Here is a 25,331-nt window from a genome sequence, read left to right as displayed (position 1 = left end):
GTATTAGAGGGAAACCTAGGCCAGCAGGTCCCCAGGGCTTGGGACCAGATGGGGTTCCACTGGGGTGGCAAGGCAGAGCCTGGCCTATCCCTCCATCTGGGTCAGGAGTGGGGCAGTGCAGGGCACCAGGGCAGCCCCAGCCCCTGGCATGATGCACTTCCTGGGGATGGGCTGAGGCCACACCAGGATAAAGAGGCAGGCCCAGCTTGGTGGGATGCCATGACCAGGCAGGGAGCTGGAGACCAGCCCTACCGTGACACTGGTGGGGCAGGGACCAACTGGCCCAGGAGGCTGATGTGGTGTCCTTGCCATGGGCAATGCAGGGAAACTGGGGTGGCTGGGCAGGGACCATCGGGGCTGTCAGTACTCAGGGCCCAAACACTCACATGCACTGCTCAGTCCAAAGGCAGGCAGCTTTAATGGCTGCTGCTGTGCTGCCAGCCTTGCCCTGTGTTTGTCCACCCACTCGCCTTAGCTGCTCTGGGCAAAGCCTTACCTGCATGACTTCTGTCTGTGCCTTGCCTCCACATGGGCTTGGATTTCACCATTGATGTTTATTTGCAAAACACATGCCACTAAATCCAGCTCATTTATGCAACCTAAGTATCATTTGGGCCCAAGAACAACCATCTCAGCCACCAAGATACTGATTTAAACATCCCTGAAAGGAAGTGCGACTTTCCTATGTGGTTCCAAGTTAGTTGCCCTTCCCACAGGTAACAAAACCCTAACTCACGACTCTCTTAATGAAAACACCCTACTCCACAAGCAGAGGTTCCCAGGGACCTGAGTTGCCTGGAGCAGTCAGCCGTTGCATGATGGTTTGCAGCTGTTTATGGTGACTGCTGTGGGTGTTTTAACACTCATGAGGGCACACCACGTGGTGAACTCACTCTCAACATGACATAATTGCTGTCTTCGGACAAAATAAACACCTCAGAAACACAAACAAAGATGTTTATTGCAAATAAAAAATCATATTCACATCATTAAGTCTTATGAAATAAAAAGAGGTCATTTTGTAAGTTGTTAAGCATCCACGGGCACAAGAGCTGCCATTTTCATCAGAACAGCTGCCTGGGACTTGCATATATTTTTATGAATGTGGCCAGCCAAATTTCTAGCCCTCTTTCTAGAAAGATCTTGATTTGACTGGTGACATCATCCTGACATTTTCACAGTTTCATTTTCTCCCGATCTGGCAGTAGAGAGTCATAGAAAACACCAAACCAAGAATCTGGAAAACAAAGATATTTCTGGTATTACTTGGTAATTCTGGAAATCAACTGATACACAATGGGAATATTTTGTTTGCAAATGTCTTGGATTTACATGCAGGCTAAATCTGCCATGCAGAAGATTTTCTACAATGTGCCTCTTACAGAATAGAGACATTTAATGAAGTCAGTATATACCACAGGTAAGACTGCAGATATTGTGGAGAAGTTTCATTTGTTTAAAAGATGGATTGCCTCTGTGCATGAGGACCCCTGTATCTCTATGTATTTAAAAATGCAGTTGTTAGCTGTAATGGAGCAGCAATTACAGAGAAGTTCAAGAAATCTGGACAAAAATTGAGCATTTTCTTTTCTGATAAAGGTAGAGGAATGTTCACTGTGTATTCTAAGGGTTGTCTCCCTTTGAAATCTCTCTTCCACTGTTACTCTCTTCTGTGTAACCATATGTGTGAAGTGTATGTATACAAGTATACATATACATGTGTATACTGTATACAGGTATACATCCATAAACCTACCTCACTGTTTTGAGTTGCAAATGATCATGCAACAAGTATTTTATATTTATCAGTAATGCACAATAGTGAGTTCACTGAAGAAACTGTTACGTGAAATAGAAAATTCAATAGAGTCACCTTCTGTGTTGGGAATAACTGGGTACAATTCCATGATGTGTGGCAGACAGCCGGTGAGCTCAGATCAGAAACCTTCCTTCTGAATTTAAAGTTAACCAGTCTGTGAAGGTGTTCCACAAAAGTGGAAAGCACCCAGCTGACACCTTTGAAACCACAAACACTGACATACTTTATTTACTTAAGGAAGAGGCACAGAAGAGCACAGAGGTACAGAGGTACAGCTAAGGAAAAGGGATGGCCTCACACCTGGAATAAACTGACAAGGCTTCTCTGACGTACTATGCCCACATTTGCACTTGCACCCAAATGAAACTGGGCCCTTCTTATCTATATAATTTTCACTAGTAAGGTGAGCTGAAAGCAGTAACAAGTGGCATAATGAAGCAGGCAGAGGGGAGAAGAGCACCTCTTTTTATCTGGGATTTCCTAGAGCAGAGAGGTGGTTAAGCAAGTGGCCTTTGATTTGCAATTGCTTGAGTTAATATGGAAAGGCTAAATGTTTATCAAGTGTAGATTGCTATCTGACAATTTGCGCTGAGTCTCATATTGTTTATTCATGTTGTTTTCCAATCCTTTTATGACTGGGAAAGGCAGCCAGCACAGAAAATGCCAGCTGGAGAACAGGAAAGAATGATGGCCAATGAACTAAGGGCTACAACCCACATAACTGCACTAACTAGAGCAATATAATTTGTCTAGGGATATTATAATTTGTTTAGGGATGCAGATGCAATTTTACACTTCAATTATATTTTAAGACTATTTTATATCAGTGTATTTCACCTATTTTTCCCTCAAAGTAATATGTGTGAGAGACCTGACTGCCTACATATAGGTCCTTAAATACCAGAAAGCCTGTGCTAAGCAAGAAGTTGGTGGCCTGTATACCTCCAGTGCTGCAGCTGCATAATTCCTCCCCACTTATTACTATTTTCCTGGAAACACAGTTTTGAACTGGGGCTCTTGCCCACTCTTCTGTCATGAGGAGCAATCCTCTGCCAATGATGTTAAGAAGTATTTGCTTTGAATAACAAACTGAACTTTCCACAGCAATCTTTGTCATTTCTGGTTTTCCCTCAAACATCCACTGGTGGAGAGCAAGGGTGGAGGAAAACCAAGGAGAAAGAGTGAAAAGAAAAAAAAAAAGACTGAAGAAAACATCATGATGAAATCCCCTGTTTCTTTATCATTTTCTCCTATTCAAATCAAAATCAACTAGCTGACTGAATAGCCTTACTTCTTTTCTTCCTCTCTTCAGAGAAAATCTCGCATGTTATTCTTCAGTATATGGTGAGGAAATTAAGAGAAACGGTTCACATATTCTGTGGGTTTTTTTACACAGGAATATTTGGAGCATCACATGGGTGCACTCAGGCACATTCATGCATCATCTTGGTGCTTAAAGTTTTAATGCCTCCGAATTATAATTTTGTACCAAAACTTCTTAATGATAAAAATATGTACTCTAGGGGCTAAGTTTTATTAGGACATTAATTCTTCCTCAAGAAAAGATGAGAAAGAGGAGGAAAAAATCTGTCTATTCTTCCTCATGTCTTCTGACACTGTTTACTCATGCACATCTCTGAACACAGGGCTCAGTGTCAAGACACAGCCCAGTTTCAGGACTGGCAATTTTTGTGACGAAAATCTCCCATGTGATACCCTCATACAGGCAGCAGGGTGGTCTGATCTCACCTGAAGTCTGCTGCTCAGCAGCCACATACTTTAATGAAATATGTTTATATGAATAACAGTAATGTTATAGCTAAGGTGAGAGGTGGTTTTCCCTAGTCTATTAATTGAGCAAGCCATGTGTTTTAATCCTATTCCCAATGTATTTCCAAGTAGAACATATTGCTTGTCAGCTACTAAGTATTTTAACAGTGTACACTGGTACCTCAACAACAGCCAGTCCAAAGGCGATCCCCATAACTATGACCAGATTGTCTTTAACTTTTTGCATAATCACTTCTCCACAGGACTGAAAAAGAAAACAAAATTATTAATTACAGGTAAGCAATATTATCCTATAGGATATAGGAATAATAGAAATATATAGGAAAATATAGGAATATATAGGAATGCGTCTTCTAAAATAACTTTCAAACTCTCTTTCTCTTTAGCTCTGGGCTAAAAAAAGGCTATTTGAATTTACTCTGGCTTGTTGCTAATGAACACAAAACACACAGCTATGTGTACTTTATGCTCTGCAAAAGCCTTTGCCTTCCCAAGTATGAAGATTTAGTAGCTGACCATAACAAGCTTTTAAAGGAAGACATACAGCTGTAGTGCCTAATATTTGCCTTATTTTCAGTCAACAAGGAAAGAAGTGTTTGTTCTTACTTCCATTTGATAATCATTTGCTGCTAGGAAAGAGTCAATGGAGGAAGCTTTTTTCCCACCAATGTTTGGATTTGAAACGTCAAGGTTTATTATTAGACTTGGGATTAACTAAAAATATTTGGTTATAAAACCTGTCTTCAAAATTAATTTTGTCCAATGTTTGGTGGTCTTAGGCTAGAGCTGGAAGGAAGAGAGTAACCAGCATGGCTTCATGAGGGGAAAGTCCTGCCTGTTTAACTTGACTCCTTCTATGACAGGGTAGCCCACCTAATGGTCTTGGAAAGCCAATAGATGTAAAATTTTTGAACTTCAGCAAAGATTTTTGTGCTGTCTCGCAGTATCCTTCTGGACAAAATGTCCAGCATACGGCCATGTTATGCCTTAGGTGAGCAACTGGCTCGTGGGTCAGGCACAAGGGGTTATAGTAAGTGAGGTAACATCAGTCTGAGGCTGGTTAGTAGTGGGATTCTGCAGGGCTCCATCCTCAGTCCAATCCTTTTCAACATGTTCCTTAACAACTTGAATGCAGGACTCAAAGGAATACTAAGGAAGTTTGCCAGCAACACTAAATTAGGAGGAGCTGTTCACTTCCTTGAGGGAAAAGAGGCCCTAGAAATAGAGCAAAACAGAGAGATGGGCAATCACCAATCATATAAAGTTTAACAAGGTCAGGTGCCAGATTTTGCAACCCTGGTTATGCTGGGGTTTGACTTGGAAAGAAAATGCCTGAGAGCAGCCCTGCAAAAAGGGACCTGGGGGTCCTGGTCCATGGCAAGTTGAACATGAGTCAGCAGTGCCCTGGCAGCCAGGAGAGCCAGCCCTGTCCTGGGGTGCATCAGGCCCAGCATCACAGCCGGGCAAGGGAGGGGATTGTCCTGCCCTGCTCTGCTCTGGGATGGCTTGACCTTGAGCGCTGGGGCAGGTTTGGGCATCATAACATATGAAAGCTATAAAGCTACTAGAGATTGTCCAAAGTAGGGCCATGTGAAGGGCCTTTAGGGGAAGGCATATGAGGAATGGCTGAGGACACTTGCTCTGTTCAACCTGGAGAAGAGGAGACTGAGCGGAGACCTCATTTGGGTCTTCAGCATCCTCATGAGGGGAAGCAGAGGGGCAGGTACTGATCTCTCCACTTTCATGAACAGTGAAAGGACTGAAGGAAATATCATGAAGCTGAGTCAGGGGAGACTTAGCTTGGATATCAGGAAAAGATTCTTCACCCAGAGCTTGGCTGGGCATAGAAACAGGCTCCCCAGGGCAGTGATCACAGCACCAAACCTGACAGAGTTCAAGAAGCATTTGGACAATGCTCTCATGCACATGATGTGATTCTTGGGTCTGTCATGTGCAGGGCCAGGAACTGGACTCAGTGATCCTGATGGGTCCCTTCCGACTCAGCCTATTCTATGATTGTTCAGCTGAAGTTCTGTGCAGAGCAACACTCCTTTTGAATATTTGCATATGTCTGTTCTTACAGTGACTACATCTTCTCTAGGCACTGACAATCCTCCTTCTGCAAACAGGAGGGAAAGCCAAGTACAACTTAAATACATCCAAATTACATTACTGTAACAACACCACAACTGTCTTCCTTCCCAGATATAGTTGTATTTTTTTACCATATATCCTCTCTCACAATAAACACATGGGTCTTCTAGTTCTTCTAAAAATCTCTCAGTTAAGCTGACTCATAACTGCACTGGATTTCAAATATTTTTTCCCATATCAGAAGAGTTGGGTGTCTCTACTAGCATCTCACATCACCATGAAATGTGTGTTCATATGAGCAATATCTTGCACCTGCAGTAATTTCACAGATGGCTTCTCATGTGTCCTTTGAGGGCTTGCCTGAGGCCAAAAAGACATTAAAGTCTGACCAAAAACACCCTCTTTGTATACATCTTATTTCCAGATTGGATTCTGGTATCCTCTACTTAACCAGATTGTTTCATTGCTTTAAAATAATATTTTAGTATTTGCTTCTGTGGGACTACATGGGGAGGAAATTACTGCTCAGGCAGGACCTGATTAAGGAGCTGTGCAATTAGAGAATTATACAACCAGAATGGATATTTGCTAAAATCTGCTCAGTGCTAGGTGCATACTGGCAAAATTTGCACCACCAGTGTTCTAAAACTTCAATGACTTTGTGCTATTCAATTATTTTGTGCATTTCTTTTTAAATATTTTTTGCATATCCATAGAGTCCAGATTTCCTTATAATGAGACAAACAAACTATGAAATTTGTTATTTGAGATCTCTACTGTCTACGAGATGGTACCCTTCTAAGTGTACTTCCTGTTTGCCTGTCACCAGATATTTTGCCTTATTACATTAATAAGTTGTAAGAAATCACTCTTTGGATATTCTGCCATGAATTCCACAAAATGAAAGGTTTCTTTCCAGCAGATCCTGCAGAATCTGTGTGGATTTTTTAATTAAAGAATTATAAAACCCCAAAGGTATTGCATTTAATGTGTTTGATTTTCAATATAGCTTAGCATTTTGGAAGTCTCAAAGTCAACATGTCTACTAGCACAATGAGCCTGGATGGGAGCATAGCCTTCAGAGAGAGGAATGAGAGCCAAAGGGTAGCGGATGTGCAGCTCTGACCCAGGGTCATACCCTGGCCCCAAAGTCAATAATTTGCATCAACAGCCCATGCAGATTGCTAAGGGCCTAAACTCAAAGAAGAGGAAGGAGCAGAGTTATGAACAGTCATTTCTTAACAGATGGCATGGGGGTAATTCTGGCTAAGAAAGAGAAAGCAAAACTTTGCCTTTTCAGAAAGATACAGAATTCCTGACCAGGCCAGTCACCAGAGATAACCTTGGGTTAAAACTTGGCTCTTTGGAAAGAGGAGTGAACATTTTTCTCACTTTTTTATAGACGAATCTGCCACTATAGGTGGTGCAGAGGTCTGATGATGATGGCTTCTCTACTTCGCACAGACAGATGTCTGTTTGTTTGTCAAAATTTTGTCCCCAGTCTTTAGGTCCATCCCTCAATCCACAACATTGGTACTGCAAGAAAGGAGTAAATGTGGAGAAGAGTTAAAAAATAGGTGATTTTCAGTTTAAAGAGAGTAGGTGAGGGAGCTGATAGGAACAACAAAAAACAAATTTTATTTCACCTTTTTCAATGTGGAAGTTGTCCCGAACTGATACATCTCAAATACCCTTTACGTTTCTATACCATGAATGTAAGTGCATACAGTTGTTTGATTTTTTTAAAGAAGCGATAGGAGAAAAAAGGACCAGATTTTCAGTATAAGATGCTCAAAAAACATTAACATACTATAAAGCTAGTAATTATCAGTGCCACAATGGAACTAGAACACTAGGTATACTATTTTTTTTAAATCAAGCCTTCTTCTGTATGTTGTACTTGAAGAAGGTAAGTTGCCAGCTCCAGTAACATCCACATTTCACATCTTGAAAAGCCAGGCTGGAAATGTAAAATTCAGGCGCATAAAACTCTGAAATCTATAAAAATAACCTCTTTAAATGATAGTTATCTCTTTAAATCGGAAATGGACTGAGGAGACCAGGACTCCATTTGGGGTTTGTGAAACCTAAACCAGGTGCAGTTTCACTTCATGTTCCTCTATTTTCAAACCACTAAAGCTCAGAGGTGCAAACTTGGGTTTGAGGTCCTCCCTCTATTAAAAAGCAGCTGGAAATGTTCGCATAATTTTGTATAAAAGCAAAGGCTGTGGGACATAATACAGCAGTCCTGTTACATTTAAAAATTAATGCAGTAATTAGGGGATTTTTCATTTTGCTCATCTCTCCAGAGGGCTTATTATATCAGAAGAAATAAACTGTCTCAGAAGCAGAGGACAAGGCTGGAGATGGAATGGGGAAGGAGAAGTGGAAGTAACATAAGAGACCTAAATATTGGTCCTTGTTTGGTTTTCTTTCATACAGCAGTCTTTAAAAACATAAAAATTAACTTTATATCAATCCATAAAAGCAATCACCCATTAGGGACTAAAAAACCAGAGCAGCAGGCATTCTGTCAATGCACAGACCCAGCTGCCTGTGGGAGGGGAGGGGTGTGTGATGTCAATGTCATCCATGAGATTCCAGGGCGTTCTCTGTGAGATACCCAGGAGCAAGCTCACACTAAGCATCTGCCATCTAGGGTCTTGCAGGATGGGGGCACCAGGAAAAGGGCAAACACAATAAAAATAAACTTCTCATCCTATTTCCTTCCCTCTTCTAACACAGTAAAGTGTGGCATTTAATTACTTCAAAGCAGTAGGATATTCCAAATTAAATACACTCCTGATGTTTTCCTAACCCCCGGGGTAAAGTTTCCTGAAAAGTACTGGAGAGTTCTTATTTGGAATATGGTGAAAGATCAACATTCCTTCAGAAGGGAAAGCTGTAAGAAAGGGCCGTGCAGTCCTCTCCCAAAAGAGTTTACCTAACTGTTGGTCTTACTTGCATGTTGTGTGTCCTTGCTTCATTGCTCTTATAGGCAGCACTATTGCACAAAGAAATCATCAGGGAAGACCCTGTGCTGTCAAGAGAACAGAAGTCCCTTCTGTGGTGTTTCATCTTGCCTTTAAGTCAGACCCTTTCCCACCCCAGGGAACGAAATTCAAACCTGCAGCAGAGTAGTCATAAAATGGAGCAAAGACAGATACCAAAGATGAGACAAATAGCAACAATCCCTTCGTTTTGTTACTGCTTAATTACCATTTTCTCCAGCTTCTGGAACTCTTCCTGATACTCTTTATATTCTCCTGTAGTACTTTGCAGTGCACTTACACCTTCGCTCAGAGTAAGGTTAAAGGTTGCTTCAACCTGCAAGTTAAAATATATTACTAATTTTTTGAGAAGAAATAAAACTATATGAAGATACCAATGAAAATATAGAATAATACTGTACCTGAGGTTTGTACACTGCTCCTAAAACACCTGCTGTCACCTGAAGAATCAGTATCAGAAGCAGTGCAATAAAAAACTGGGGAAAAACAAAAGGAGTAGAAAACTGTATTACTTCTGACCAAGGTGATATAATTTCTTTTAAGTTAATATTTATCTTTCAGGTGCTTGACTAACCATGTAGGTAGAATTATTTTCCAGTCAGAGCTGCTCCAACTATTTCTTCTTTGATTATAAGAAAAACTGGTGCTCAAGACAGAGTACCAGTGATCAGAACAGCTGGGGATCAAAACAAGGCACACACCAGAGCAGTGTCATGGTAACAGTGTGTAGGTGAGAGTTGGGCAGAAGGACAGGGAGGACATTCCAGGTGAACCAGCAAAGAAAGGGCTGGGAATTTAGAAAATTAAGTAGAATAGTTAATGGGTGAAATCTGATGGAGGGAACTTTGATGATGGCTGAATTGGAAAAAAGCTAGTGAGTAACATGCTCAAGTCTCTCTGGACCCTGTCTTTTTGCTGATGAGACCAACCACAATTTTTACCACAACAGAATTTAGAAGGGGCCCAAACTCAAGGCAAGCAAAGAAAACACAGGATTATAGTCATGCTTTTGGTTAAATTAAAAGATGCTCATTTGCTGCTACTTGCAAAGACTCCATCCATCATATGCAGCTGTGGCCTGTTAAAGGCAGAGAGATGTTTTTCCTTCCTACCAGCATCAGCATGCACCGGCTCTCCTTGACAGCACCGCAGCACCCGAGGAACCCCAGGATCATGATGATGGCACCTACGGCTATCAGGATATTAGCTCCTCCAAGCAGGCTGCTGTCTACCCCCTGGAAAGAGAGACGAAAAACAACCTTTCAGCTGCAAGCAGGTCCTCCTAAAAGCATTTGTATTCCCCAAAACAAGATAATTATTTTGTAACTGATAAATATACTGAGTAGCAACTATGGAGAAATTGTGATCCACAAATAAACAAAGCTCTAATGCTCCCTTCACAAATGTTGTGGTGGAGATCTTTATAATATCTGGTTTTTCACAACCTTTGTTTCTGCAGAAGATGAAAACCAACTTTACAGAGTAATTCAATAAATATAGATCTTCTGTCTTTAAAGTGGCTTTTTAGTTGGTTTTCAGTCAATGAATTTTTGCTTTTTACTGGAAGTAGGAGACTTGATTACCTCAAAACCTCTCCTACATTAACCGAATGTTAAAGAAAAAAATCTCTGTTTGTCATTAGGAGACCAGGAACATGCTCTATGACTGTTCCTGAGAGAACACTTCTCAGAGTGATGCTGCATATATTTGAGAAATAGTTAGATGTATTTTCCAAGACAGATTTTTTTCCTTTCTTTTTTTGTTTTCTCCCAGGCTTGATCTCTAATATTATCCTCAGAGATGAGAACTTTATTTTGATGTGTGGGGCATTCAACCAAACAATTCATATACCTCAATATTATTAAATATCAAATTATTCAGTTCCCACAGGACTAACTAAGGCCAAAGGCCTAAAGAGAGAAAAATGTTCAAAGAATATTTTCCAGTGATACTGGTGCCAAGATTAGCAAAAATGTCTGGAAGTTGTCACATTTATCTTCTGATGGAAATTGCAAAGGTATATAGACAAGCATAATTTGAAGAATGTGTTGTTCTTTCCCTTTCCAAGTTGGACTGAACCTGCTGTTATTTATTCATTCTTAGAAAGCTCTATTCATCTACAGCCAAATCCTTATGGTCTGCTCAATTATTACTGAGGCGAAACATACATTGGTTTTGAATGGGAACTTTGCATGCCTGGAGGTAAAATGTGAGAAAATGCTTTCAATTTTGGTCCTGGCTCTTAATTCATAGGTTTTTGGAGAATACTAAGTGTTGCTTCAGGAAAGCAATTTGACACACATTTAAATATTCTTTTCTGAACAGGAAATCTCTTAAAAAATAAGATTTGGTAGTGGTTTTGGTTTTCCAAACTCCATTGCATCATTTGAGCCATCATACCAGAGACTGTTCAGCGTTAAGTATGGCAGTTTTAGCTTTTAGTAAAATGTTGATTGAAGAGTGAAAGCTGTGATTCTTCCTCTTCCAGAGAAGAGAATGGCAGAGCTCTCCACCCTGACCTGTTTACCCAATGACACGGTGTCCTCTTGAACCAAGTTCTCTTGCATCCATGCTCTGCCAGTCATGAGACACCTGGGACTGGCTAAGGGTAAAGTGCCATCAGCCAGATGGCAGGGAATGTACAAAGCTATCTCTTACCTTGACCATATTTTTATTTCCAGGTGGGAAAATAAAAATAAGGTTTAAAGTTGTTTTCATAACTGACAGACTGTGCCAGAGCAACAGGGGAGTCATCTGAAGAATTGCAATGTAATCTACACAAAAGGGTCAATCTGAAAGCTGAAAAAAAATATGCTTCTGTGTGACACCTGGTTGTTTTTCACTTCTCTAACCAAGAAGTCTTTTTAGAAATAGAAGAATGCAAATTAAGCTTTCAAATTAATTTGCATTTCTATGTCCCAAATTTATTTGAAAGAAGGTACTGCTTAAACCTTAGAGTCAGTGCCAATAGTACTCACTGGGCAAAAGGGTCCACAGGACCATGGGGTATTTGAAGGACAGGACCAACCTCTGCTGCATGTCTGCAGGACTGAGAGCTCCTCAAAACTTTATTTTCCCTAGCTTTGCAGAAAATAAAAGTAATAATATTGGAAATAATTTAATAACCCATACAAAAAATCCATGAGGGCAACTCAGGGTCTTTTTTCTACCCTCCAGGAGGAGTTTTAGGACATTGTAATCCTAGATTCTTGGGTGTTTAAAACTCTTTATATGTAAATATGAGAAGAAAGGATAAGGTGTTTTTAAAGAGCTATTGAAAATTGAACGGTAAACTCCTTTCTCCCTTTCAAAGTTTCAGTTACTGGGGAAATGAGAATTGTGTTATTGAACATAGTGAGAAAGATAAAATTATTCCCCATAAACATAAGGAGTAACCCTAGGAATAGACATGACTATGCTATTCTAATAGGGAAAAACATGGAAAAGACTATGAGCTGCAAATCTCCACATTATTCTAACACCAAAATCATTAACAAAAGCATAATTATTTTTCTCTAGAGGTGAGAGACACATTTTCAAACAGAAATCTGTGTGCATCTGCAGGAAACTACATAATAACACTGGCAGCTACTTCTCATAGTCATGTATCTCTGCTTGCATCGATCCCTTTATCTGACTACCTGCACCATGATGTTTCATCTTAACGTCGTAAAATGCATTCCTCTTCACCCACACAAACCACCTCAACAAAAACATTGAAAATTTGTGGAAATGAAGATGGGAAATTAAAGTATATGCAGTAGTTTTCATATTTCACATGGTGCTGTTATGGCTGCATGCATTTACCTGCTGAGCACTGCTAACACGTATCCATATAGAGAATCCCAAAATAATGCAACCACACACCTGTGGGAGAAAATAAAGACAAGTTAGAAAGGTCAGCAACTTTTTTACTAACATTCAGTATCCAAATTGCACCATATGCTGTCCAAACTTCTGAAATCACTTGTTTGGCAAAGCAAAAGAAACATGAATTCCTGGAGCAGAGAATATTGATTCATTTCCAGGAAAATTCGTAAGTGTAGTTAAATCTTCAGGTATGCACCAAATCCCTGATGTTTTCACCCCAGAGGACTAAGCATTTACATGATGATTTATACATGTGTTTGGGAAGCACACAGAAATTCCGTCAGATGAGAGAGAAATATAAATTGCTATTGTATCTATAAAACGTGTCTGTAAAGAATGTTGTTTCTTGAATAATGGAAACACGAGATTTGATAAGGGATGTTTGCCTATCTGCTGTTTCTAGCCTTATTCAGGACACATATCTGGAGACATTCTCCATGGTAACCCTAACAGGAAAAGTTCTAAATAAATTCTTTTTGCTGTTTCAAATGCAGCAATCCAATCCTTAGAACAGGTCTCATAAAAGGCCTAGAGTATATGTTCCCATTATAATTTTACAGAAAACAGACAAGTACAACTTGAACTTGTACATGTGAATGTTTGACCAGCATGACTTTCCTTAAGATGTTGAAGCCAGGGAAGATGAATCACAGGTCCAGATACATTCCTTCATTTCTAGTGGTGTTCTTATTTCATCGATCATTGAGGTACTGTTCCCCTGTGTGCCAGTCACTCTATTCCTAACCTTGTTGTTGATTAATCTCACACAGAATTTCTCTTTATTAACTGTTGGACATCGGTAACCAAGAGGCTACTCAGGTGTGAGGATTGTGCCTACTGAGATGACTGGTAAGAGAGAGACCTCACTGAGGACCAGGGACTAGTAAGATTTATACTTATCTCCATGTGCCGCTAATACTCAAGTCATAAATGGCCCTGAAATGTTGTTATGAATTTCCCTTGAAGAGTGGGACTATTGAAATTAAAATAGCTCTTTTTTACGTGGTTTAGATATTTTTTCTTTAAAAAAACTTTCCCCACAGAAGTTTTCATATAATATTCAGTATCAAAGACATTAATGACCTCAGCAGATCATTGAATATGGAATAGGGCCAGCACTCAGACATGGGTACCACACATTTTCCTGCTCTAAGTAAAGCTCCTATAAGTACATTTTAATACATAAAAAATAAAGTTGTACAATCAATGACAGCTATAACATGTTATCAAATTTAGCTAGAACTTCCCACTGAAACCTTCTGAATCCTGCTGAATTTGCCTAGAAACTGATGGTATATCATATGATTGTACATTTCAGTCTTGTTCAGCAGCGCTGTGTGCGCGATGTGGCTATTCACTAGATAACGTGGGCTTGCTAATGTGAAAGTTTCCACTGAAGCATCTATTGCTACAAATCCAAAGAGAGTTTTTTTGTTACATAGGACCTCCCATTACAATACAGCAGAGTAATAGAAGCAAATTTAGCTAAATGTACAGGAACACATCAATCAAATGGGAATACTACAATATTTTCTCAATGTAAAAATAGAAACGCTGTTTATAAATCAAAAATTTAGTAAGATGTGTACATATTTTAATTTTTAAAATAGAGTTGGTTTAGGTTGATAAAAAAATGCTACATTTCAGTAAAATCATAATCGTTTGTTTCTAGTTATTTTCATAATATGCAAAGTGTACAAAAACACATAAAGAAAAGTTTTGAAATAGCAAATAAAAATGGCCTGTTCCCAAGGAGTCCAAGTTGAACATGTCAAGTTTGCTGCAATACTCCATCTTAAAGTATTCTTAAAATAAAGTTTCAATTCAATAAACTTTCATTCCAGGAAATTTCATTTTTAGTGAACTGCTAGTGTTTTCTGATGGAATAAAATTAGCTTCTTTAAAAATGTCTTCACCCATTTTCCCAAAATTAGATGGCTATCTTATTTTTGCCACAATCCTTGATAAAGGATCAGTGATCTTATCTCAGTCTCATAAATTGAGCAGCAAGAATACTGCTGGGTCTCACATTTGGTTGGTCCTTCTCAAGCTTTCAAATTTGGTGTGAGAAGGAAATACAGCTCAGTTGGTTAAATCAATACTACCTCAGATGAGCCTGACATAGTGCTGAACAAACAGTATATTAAGACTCTGCAATTCTCACACACACAAATACCAAATTTGTGGGGAATTTCCTCAACTGGCACACCCTTTTCAAACAGTAAGTTCAAGTGTATCAGGAGGAGCTTTTGCAACAACAGAAGGTTGCTTTTGTTAAAGAAAATATTTGACTGGCATATTTCCTTGAGACACCTGAAATGACAATTCTAGGCAGGTCCTGCAGAGAATGTGGCCTCTGGCTCAACAAACCTGCTAAGCTTGTCTTGCTACTTCAGGGACTGAGATGTTCACATTAAGGTTCAGGGAAAGGGCCACTTGGTAGATGGGACTGCAAGTCTGGTATTAACAGCTGATCAAAGATCTCTGTCACCAACCACGTTGCTTCAAAGAAGCATCAGACGTCAGTATTCAGTGAAAAAAATAGCTAATCCTCCAATTTTGCATGATGTGGAGGAGCAGAAGTTGGCGCAATGAGGACAACAGGTGAGACTGGATATCCTGCAAACTCCAAAGAAGGGAAAGCAGAAAAATCTGACATGTGTTAGGTTTAATGCACAAAACTGACAAGGATTAATTTAAGGACTGTTAGAAACTCCATATATTTTCTAACAGTCCATGTAGGCACCCAGGTCCCAAGCACAGATCTTCAAAAACCAGTCTGCTGTTCTTCACCTAACTGGGAAGATGAAAAGCTCTATTTGTGTGCTGGAACCCAGCATGGGGCTGATGGGCATGAAGATGCCCAGGGGACACACATCATGTAGTGAAGCCATCCATAGTCAATTTCCAGAGCTATCTTGGACTGTTCCAGGGCTTACACACTTAGTGTGATGCTACATGACCTGCTTAGAAAATGTCATCAGAAGCCTAGAAAGTTCGTTCCTGAGTCTTTTAAGAGAGGACACTCCCTGAGAGATTGCAAAGGGTGTAAAATGAGAACACCAGGTAAATACGCAACAGTCGTTCTTATCTCTTTAGGTTAAAGTCACCTTCATTTCCCAGTATCAGTAATTTTCCACTTCTCAATTGTCTTAGTATTAGAGAGAGCAGCTGTGGAATGAGTGGCTGTAAAGTTATCTCTGTTCCCTCAACCTTACTGTTACAGTTTAGTGATTTCCATGAATTAGAGACAGGAATGTGAACCAAAAAGTTCCGTTTCATTATATTTCTGTCCGGCCATACTGTTCTTCCCTATCTTGATCAGGCTAAACTAAACATCTGCCTAAAAATAATTAACTATAGCTGCATTCCTGTCCTTCTCTGTTTCATTCTTCCCTCTCTTAATAGTGCTAAACACCTTCCCTAAAACAGTTAACTACAGTTGCATTCCTGTCCTTCTCTGTTCCATCGAGGCAGGCACATGTGCAGTGAATGCTCTCAGCATTTCTTTCCTTAGAATACATTATGGGTTTTTCAACTTTGCTGTAAAGAAAGGAGGAAGTTTGTTTCACAGACTCCCCCAGGATCCTACCCCTTTTTTTTCCCTAGGAAATTCGTACTGTCACTGGAGGTTGGGAGGAGACACAGCCAGGATAGGTGACCCCAGCTGACCAAAGGGATGTTCCAGACCATTTGACATCATGCTCAGTAGATAAAGATGGCAGAAAGATGGAGAAAGGACATTTGGAGTCATAGAATTTGTGTTCACAAGTAAACACTTCACATAATATGGACCTGCCCCCATGGAAATAGCTGAATACCTGCCTGCCCATGTGAAGCAGGAAATTAACTATTTGTTTTGTTTTGTTTCCATTAATGGCTTTTGCTTTCCCTATTAAACTGTCTATATGTAAACTCAAGAATTTTCCAGTTTTTATGCCTTCAATTCTCTCTCCAATCCTGCTGGTAGGGGAGTGAGTGCGTTTCTGTGTGGTACTTGGTTGCTGGTGTGGGTCAAACCACAAAAACAGGAAAAAACTTCCTGAGGAACAGGAAGTCAAATTCAGAAACTTACAGATTCCTGTAAATACTGTTGCATAAAAACTTCAACACAAATGTCAAAAATCTTCAATCTGCCTTCATTAAACTGAAGGAAGGAACTGGAGGAGACAGTCCAAACCATCACTGGTCTGTCAGGAATTTCTTTGTGAGGTCCATAAGTAATCAAAGAATTTGGGCTAGCCACAAATTTTCCAAGGCTACTGTTAGTGGTCCCTTTTGAATGGTATCACCCTTTACACTTGAAAATAATCCCTCGAGGCAAAGCCCATAATATGTCTAGGAGTTCCACTTCTGGTTTCAGTGAACCACTGGTGAACCTGACAAAGCTCTGTCAGGAAATCTGACTGTGAGGCTGAACCATGACATAAGTGTTCTTTAACTCAAACCTTTCCAGAGCTTTCAAGACCTGAAATTCTTGCAACCCAGCTGAGATGTGGTAAGCAGACAAATGTGGTTTAAATAACACCTAGAAACCTGCCTGCTGTGCTGTGCTGTATCAGCCTTGGTACAGCTGCGGCAGTACTGCCAGCACACACATTCTTAGAAACATTTACTGCCCGCCATCAGAAACTAATTATGCACTAAATGTAAAGCAAAGAACCACAAAGAAGGCTATGAAAACCATTTATCAATTAGGAGGCTAAAAATTCAACCAAGTTTTCCATATTTTCTATTGCAACTGCATTTTCAGGATCTTGCATGCAAACGACAATAAAAGGAAAACAACTGTGCATTGTTATTGCAGAGTCTGTTATCTTCTGACTGAGATGAGTGATGTCCCTCGTCATGAGGGGCACAAGATGAACAGGGAGACACATTTGTAGCTTGTCTACTTTTAAATGCAGAGGTAAAGGTGTTTAGATGGAAAAAGACAAAGGGAAGGCAAAAGTTAAATATATTCTCCCCTCCCTGATTTAGAATCATACTCTGGTTCCACTTATGCTCTATTTTCTATACAATTTCTCTAACTGCAGCATTCAGATAATGGGGAACACATTTCCTACATCATTAATAACAGTTTAAACACTAACTTACCCAAAACAAAAAGTTGAAGATGAACATGGAGTACTTCAAGCATTTGCTTACACCCGCCATTTTCAACCAGCTGAGATGAAAACAAGTGCTGCAAAAGAAGCTTTCCTAAGAGTTTGACCTCGATATAAAAGTTGTTCTTGTGTCTTCAGAAAACTTCTCAAAGCACGTCAAATACACCGTGCTCTGCTCCTGAAAGCAAATGTTACAACCAAGTCATCCACATTTGCTTAAATAGTTGCTTTATCACAGGTAAATATTAACCAAGCATTAGGGAACACTACCAGTTGTTACCACCAAGTCTCCAGGTTCTTACTGTGTCTTGTGATTTGTACTTCTCTCTAATAATCCTATGACTTGTCCTACGCCTCAAAGGTAAATAATGAAGCAGAAGTTAGTTTTGAGAGGTGAGCATAAAAATATTTCACAGACCTGCTTTTAAGAGGAAGTTGAGATGATTGCATTTCTCAATCCTTTACGTTGCAGGGTTCACTCTTTCACTGACTAATGTTTACTGCCAGCATTCATTCAGTTTTGTTCACACTTCCACTTCAGATGTTCAACCAGCGTGAAGGGATGAGTCTGCTTCATCCCAGGAGTGGAAGGATAAGGAATCTGCCAACATTTTCTCCCTCTGAGTATCTGCTTCAGATCCTTTTCCTCTTCCCCAGCAAGTCAGGACCCCAGGAACCTGAGCATTGTGGTGCACAAAAGTCCCACTGTGCAGGTTTCCAGAAGCATTTTGAACTCCAGCACAGCAGCCCTAGTTCTGGCACTAGGTGCAGGATCCCTCTCAGCAACAGGAGCTAGACTCATTCCAGTAAGCAAGGCAGAAAGCCTATTTCATTGGGTTTGGGCTTTTTCTTGTTTGTTTTCTTCTGTGTCCCTCCAACTAAGAATCCTGAGGCAAAAAAAGAGGTATTTTTGCTGTTTTATCTATCAGCCTATTTTCTGAAGAAGCCCAATACAGCAGTGCTTGTAGAAACAAGAGTCAGACATAGGTTTCTCTGAGTTTTTCATTAACAAAAAGAAGACTTAATTTTGAGGGTGAACACAGTGTGAGAGATTGAGGAAACATTGATCTGAATTGATTTATGAAGTCCATTTGGCCCAAATCCAGTTTTCAGTCTTCAATGTCAGTTCCTGTTCCTCAGCTCCAGTCTCTGTATTTGAAAAAAAGGGAAAGTGTAGTATGTAACACACTTATAGATGGTGACAAAAAGATGTAAATTAGAATCTGGCTTTTGTAGCATCCACAAAAACAACCCCACAAGTACTCTACATCTAAAACAACTCCCTCCAGCTGCTCTCTTAGCTAGCTTTCCCATTTTCAGGAGTGTATCTGTACTTGTCTCAGACTTCCTGTGCTCCTTTCTGAGGTAATAGTCTTTGTTATAGCTCTAGGATATCAACTGACTGACTACCTTATTTCAAATATTCACCCTAAATCTGAAAATGTTCCTAAAAGTAATTGCACTCATGAAATACAGATCTTGTAAGGATTGGGAGAAACAACTGTGTGGTATGGTTTCCATCTAACACGCTCCACAAGGAAGTAAATTGAGAAATGTGGGTGTCTTTATGGAGGGATGCCATAGCCACAGATGAATCATGAGAAAAGTTTAAACAGTCATATAAAAATGTATGAAAAGGACCATTAAGGGTAGTAAGGGAATTACAGATGATACAGGATTTGAACAGATAAGTCTGCAATCAGACCATACAATTGCAGAAAAGTTTTTTATAGTGGAGTTTGGAAATTGCACAATGTTTCAAAAACGACCCTGCTGTAAATCTTCACACAGAGTAGACGCTGATTAGGGAAGGCTTGAGCCATAGCACTGCTGTCTGTGAGATGCTTAGCCCAGGCATTCAGTCAGACATGGCTGAGGGAAAATGTGCTGAGGAAACAATAATCTAGGAGGCAAGCATGAGCATTCACACTGGCTCTTCAAAACAGGACAGTGTGCAAGGACCTTTGACACACCCAGAACTTCTGCTGTTTTCTTGGGTTTGCTTTTGGTGAGTTTTGGGGAGGTCTCTTGGCATGGGTTGGGGTTTTTGGGATTTTTAGGGGGTTTTGGAGATTTGGGGTTTTTATTAATAAGCCTAGTGAACATAACCACAAGCAAGTTCTAGTAAGATCCCAGCTTACAACATGCTAAATTACAGCTGCTGAACAGAAACTCAGTATCTGACTTTGCTACAATTCCTACATGTTTCATATCTATATTTAATTGCATCTAAAGCAAGAACATGCAATCTAAATTTAGAAACAAACAAGCAGTTTCCAATAAGTGACAGATTTTCAGCTTAAATCTTCCATATGTTTGCCTAATTCTTATTTCCTGGCTACACAGTGTTTTTTATGCCTTGGAGAAGGAAAAGGCTACAATTATGGCACAGATTTTGTTCTTAGTTGCACCTACAAGTACGAAGGTCATGCAGATAATTGCAGAGGCTTATAAATCACAGGAATGGCATGAGAAATATTGCTGCTATTTGTCTGCATATGAAATTGCTCCCACTAACTGTTTAGATAATCAGCTATACCCTACCAATAAAGCCTAAGCCACAAACTACTCAAAAGCTTTTCTCAACAAAGAATTTGTGAAAATCCATTTAGTTACTGCTCCTCTACAGATTAGAAGAGGAGGGTTTTCAGTGCAGAGCCTGAGTGCAGCACAGGGTGAGAGCCTCTGACACAACACACACAGCTCCCACCACAACAGGGGAGCTCTGACAGCACGCTCACACAAAATACTGGAGAGACATATTTTAGCCAAAAAGAGAATAAGCCAGTATTTCTGTAATGAACCTGGAGTAAAGCATCCCCCCTTTAAAACATCCCAAGCAGCTACAGTTGATTTTACAGTTTTTATCTTCCTTCACCTCTGAGCCTTCCTCACTCTGAGTCTTTTGTCATCTTGTTTTACAAACTCCCTTTTCTCTTGTGAGGTGCCTCCACAAGCTCAGGCTGTGACCAAAGCCCCATATCAGATGATTCACTGCACAACTAGTCACACATTCAGGTTCAGACCTGAAAAATTGATTTGTCCTGGGTAACAATGAAGTCCTTGAACGGTGGGGTGTGAATAGTGGAGAATAAAAGGGATTTTTACCATTTCAGTGATAAATACACAACAGAGAAGATGGGTAAGAACCATATTCAGAGTGGAGGCTGAAGCTTCAAAGAGATCAGTAGATCTCAGAATCAGAAGATTCAGCTTATATAAGGCATGCAGAGATGGATTTCAGGCTGTCACGGCATTTGTCTTTCAGCCAAAGGGATTCTCGACCTCTTGCAAACTCTTGTTGCTCTGAGGTCTCAATACAAGTGTCTGTATTTCCTAATTAAACTCTTGTCTAAAAAAAGTGCAAATTACAAGCGCTTTCTCATGCTTTCACAGTAAATTATTTACTCATAATGCCAGGTGAAACAAATGTTGAGTGGCATTAGCCCTGTCAGCATTTCTGCAGTCACCTAAACGGGGTGTGCTGCCTAACAAAGGCATGTTTGCAGTGCAAACAGTGGGACACACACCTTTAAAACAGAGCAAAATTTTAGTATCTCTTCTTGCCCTTGACTGTACTTGCAACGCAAGCTCTGACTCAGCTCGTGCTTAGTTTGCTACAGTTCAAGTTGAGTTACAACCTTAGCAATTACATCTCATTGCAATATTGTAAAAGCCTGTAATAATTCAATTGTAAAACTGAAGAATATTCTTATGTCTGATTCTTAGCAAAATATTACAGTTTCCTGACTGATCTTATTTTTGATATGTGGCCCTGCCAGGACAGCTGATTTTGAGTTTATACTCAAATCCCACAGTCAAACAACTACAAGACTCCCTGCCCTCATTTTAAACTGTCCTTTGATTTAAGCCTTGAGTTGAAGGATAAGAGTGGAAAACATGACAAAAATATACCCCAAAACTCCAAAGGCTGAATAAAAAGCTAGAAGAAAGAAGACAGCATTATTGCATTTAATCATGCACCTTAATCCATTTTCATTATTTTGTGTAGCTGATTTGTAATTTATGAGTGCATAAACTTTTTGGAAACTTCCATACCTCACAGGGTTTAGATAGTAATGGTTGAGTGATAGTAAAGGCTGATACTGCAACTGACCACATGAAAAGCCGTAGAAGTATTTTCAACCAGTGCTAGACATGTATACAGGTATCAGCATCAGCTGTATTAGCTGTCTAGTGCGCCTTCACAGCTTCTTCCAAGGAGTGGACACTGCTAAGGAGGGATTAAACTTATCCTAAAATAGGCATGAAAACAGGACAGGTGAACTGTGCCCTTGAACAGCATCCCTATTACACAGCAGGCACCTTTTGCTCTTAAACTGCTCTAAAGGATGAGCATGTGTCTTTTGGTTATAGAACTTCTTTGTTCTGTTAAAATGATGCCAAAATTGTGGGGAAAAAACACAGGAAATGAGGATCTGGTCTCAGCTATGTTGCACTGTGGGCGTGTGTGCAGAAGTTTTGCCATGAGATGGATGTGCCCTGACCCAAAGCTGTGTAGCTGCCACAGCAAGGGGTGTAGCCCAAAGCTGCAAGCCTGGGCTTTCAGAGGCACTGACTGATTACAGCTCAGCAGTTCTTTGACCCCAGCCCCACCCCAGTTACAGCTCAGAACAAGCTGTAATCCACCCAGAAAGCTATCTGGTGTGACCTCCTTCTGCCAGATACTGCTACTGCCTTCCTTCCTTTCTTTTCCTCTACCACACCCTGAACTGTAAAATGATGAGCAGAGTTGTGTCTCAGAACAGCATCTGAAGCCTCTCCATTTCCTGTGGGCTACAAGAGTAAATGGGCTCCTGTTAGTGTGCCACTGGGAATGGATTTCTTGTCTGTTAGGGATTTTACTTTCATTTTTAGATAAAAGGTGCTTGTAACCATTAGCAATGTAAACATTTCTTTCATGATTACTGATAATGATCATCTGTACTCCAGCCAAGAGATACACAAACTGTTTATATAAAGATATAGCCCAAACTAAGTTCCTGAACAGCCCAGCTCACAGGAGGCGGGGGCCTGATCATCAATACAAACCTGGATTTCCAGGACATGTCCATGCACACAGGAGCAGGCAGATCCTATTGTCTGCCTTGTTAGCCTCAGCTCTGGGCTGGAAAATGTATATCTGGATTATCCTGATGCTGTCCCCTCCTCAGAGGCTGAGAGAAAGGCAGTGTGGATGTGTAATATCCCTCATACCAAAAGAGGCCCTCAGAGGGCATAGGCATTTCTCCAGACCAGGTGAGTTTGTTGGCCCTAAGGGTGCTGGTCAGAGGTGTGTCACACCTTCCCTCTGACCACACTTTTCACATGAGCCATGTACAGCTAGTCCCCAGTGAGAGAGTTTAAATGGGGGTATGTCTTCACAAAAAGTTCCTATTCTGACAAAAGTTTCACTAGAAAATCCCCATCCAGCTCTGTGCTAAACTCCTACCCAGGCTCTCCATGGCCTGGTGCCAGCAACACCCATATGTTCATGTTTTAACAAGGTCTGGTGTCTCAAACACTCTCACTTCCCCTAAAGTAACAGCTCTTCCAGAAAACAAACCTCAATCAGCTTGTGATGCATTCTGCCTCCCAAAGGGCACAGCCTTCTCTTCCCATACACCACTGGTTTTCTTCTGAGCCTTTCATCTGAAAACTCTCTGAAATACGTATCTTTACACTTGGAGTGATACTTGGCTATTATTAAAGTCCGTAAGTATGACTAAACTCGCATACCTAATCCACATATTTCTCTTTACACCCTCCCAACAGATCTTCTTGTTTACTGCTGCTTTATGTAATTTAGCTCATTTTTCTACTAGACCAACTAAGCTCTTCTTTTATGTCAGAGCTCTTTGTCAGGGATTTCCTCTTTCCCAGCACCTGTTCAGGATTCATTTAAACTGTATGTCTCCAAGTTTAAAATCTTTTGGTAGTTTCAAATTTAATTTATCACGGATTAAATGATAATCAGTGTCAGTAAGGGCGTCACATCTAGCCTGTAGATATAGTCTATTATTAGTAAGTTTATGATTAAGTCTAACTTCTTAAAAAAAAAAAAAAAAAAGCTTGCTAAAGAACACGTACTGAAAAGGTTTCCTGTAGGCTTGTACTATATAGGCAGGGCTCCATGAATGGAAGCTGTGACTTACATAAGGGATGGTACTTTTGGCCCCTGTCATTATCAGCATATCTTGAAAATGTCTGTGTTATACAGTTATACAGATTGCTGTGAAGAAAGATGCCTTAAAAATGCAGAGAACAGCCTGTGTCAATGAAGAATCAAAAGATTTCGCATGCATTTTTAGAACATTGTCTTCTTTTTCAAGTAACGGGGAGCAGATCTAGGAGGGTTTTTCCTGGAGAAGACATGCATATTTAATATTCTGGTCTAAACACCAGAAAAAAATTCTAATTTTGTTTATGACTATGTAAATCAAAAAAAGTTTATAAAGCAAGTCACTGTGAGTGCAAATTTGAAATAATATAGCTAACTGCTCTCCTGCCATATTTTTTCCGAGGAAAAAGAATAAACCTGTTAGAGAAATGTGACACTTTCTCTCTGAATTTTCCCTGCTGCCCTCCACCCATGGGTGGGAAGTATCCCAAAGATATGAGGCCCAGAGAGGTATATGGTCATTTTGTGATCCAAAACCAGATACTTACCAGTTAGAAAATGAGAACCAGGTCGTTCTGTTGTTGCTTTATAGACATGAGTTATGCAACTATAATCATGTTGTTCCCTATCAAAATGCATTCTTAATGCTTTATATGAAAATTCTGCATAATACAGGCGAGCAGGCAATGTGGTCATTAGTTATGTTTAGAATTGGTACATAGGAAGTCCATAATATCTGCCATGAAATTTTGCTCAAAAAATGCAGATTTGATATTTATTTTGACAAGTGTATTTCTTCTATTTCAGGATAATGTGACACTCAATCCCCTCTTTCAGTGAGGCATACCTCTGTTGGGCAAGTAAAAACTAAACACATTAAAAAAAATTAAAAACAAATGTAAGTTAGTTTTAGCTTTCAACATTATTAATTTATTAAGTTTCATTTGAGATAAAACATCCATGCTCTGAAAATTGAATGGGAGCTTCTTTATTTTTCTATAGTTGCTGTAGACAAAGCGATGCTATCAAAATAACACAGCACAGCAAATGGGCTACAGGCTTCACAACCCCCTGGAACTTAGAGATCCTCTGGGAGTATTCTACCAGATGTGTATGATCTTTTCACAGTCCAGAGAGGAGTTTCCATCAACCCTCATCTGCTCACTGACCTTCGCAATCCCACTGACATTAAACTCTGCTTCCCTGTAGCACTTTGTGGGCACTGGGGTCTTTTCTGCTTCAGATAGTTGTATTGCTTTTTCAGTTTAATCCCCTCACACACAAAACTCTCATTTCTACCCCTGAGTGCTGTTTTTCACAAAACTTGAATATAAAAATTCTGTCATTTGCAGACTATAAACATTTGTTGAAAAAACTCTTATTTCAATTTCCATTCATCTTTGTCCCCCAAGTGCTATTCATTTATCCCCCCTATACATAAAAAGACTCTTTTCTTTCCAAAGGTTTTTTCTGTAGCTGAAAGGACAGGAAGAGAACTGAAGAGTATTACTGAAAAC

General features: G+C 40.0%; 1 protein-coding gene across 1 annotated transcript; it reads right to left on the bottom strand.

The window, feature by feature from the left end:
* Window positions 1–939: 939 nt before the first annotated feature.
* TSPAN8 (tetraspanin 8) lies at window positions 940–17,904 on the bottom strand. The gene is made up of 8 exons (XM_063155920.1): window positions 17,683–17,904; window positions 12,523–12,582; window positions 9,828–9,950; window positions 9,117–9,191; window positions 8,924–9,031; window positions 7,097–7,240; window positions 3,771–3,854; window positions 940–1,237 (listed from the first exon to the last, which is right to left on the bottom strand). Exons 1-8 carry the CDS (start codon window positions 17,740–17,742, stop codon window positions 1,184–1,186), a joined length of 708 nt encoding a protein of 235 aa, XP_063011990.1. The 5' UTR covers window positions 17,743–17,904; the 3' UTR covers window positions 940–1,183.
* Window positions 17,905–25,331: the final 7,427 nt, after the last annotated feature.

This window comes from Melospiza melodia, chromosome 4, assembly GCF_035770615.1.
Source record: "Melospiza melodia melodia isolate bMelMel2 chromosome 4, bMelMel2.pri, whole genome shotgun sequence".
In the NCBI taxonomy this organism is placed as follows: domain Eukaryota; kingdom Metazoa; phylum Chordata; class Aves; order Passeriformes; family Passerellidae; genus Melospiza; species Melospiza melodia.
The sequence above is the reverse complement of the archived record's forward strand: the minus strand, read 5'-3'. Positions and strand labels throughout refer to the sequence as shown.

What these genes read in the sequence shown, in the direction of transcription:
- TSPAN8 (XM_063155920.1), bottom strand. Translation starts at nt 17,742, where the DNA reads ATGGCGGGTGTAAGCAAATGCTTGAAGTACTCCATGTTCATCTTCAAC. An exon ending in TCTTCAACTTTTTGTTTTGG is followed by an intron (nt 12,583 to 17,682) that starts GTAAGTTAGTGT and finishes TTTCTCCCACAG; the next exon opens with GTGTGTGGTTGCATTATTTT. An exon ending in TCCAGAAGCTGGAGAAAATG is followed by an intron (nt 7,241 to 8,923) that starts GTAATTAAGCAG and finishes CCTTTCTTGCAG; the next exon opens with TACCAATGTTGTGGATTGAG.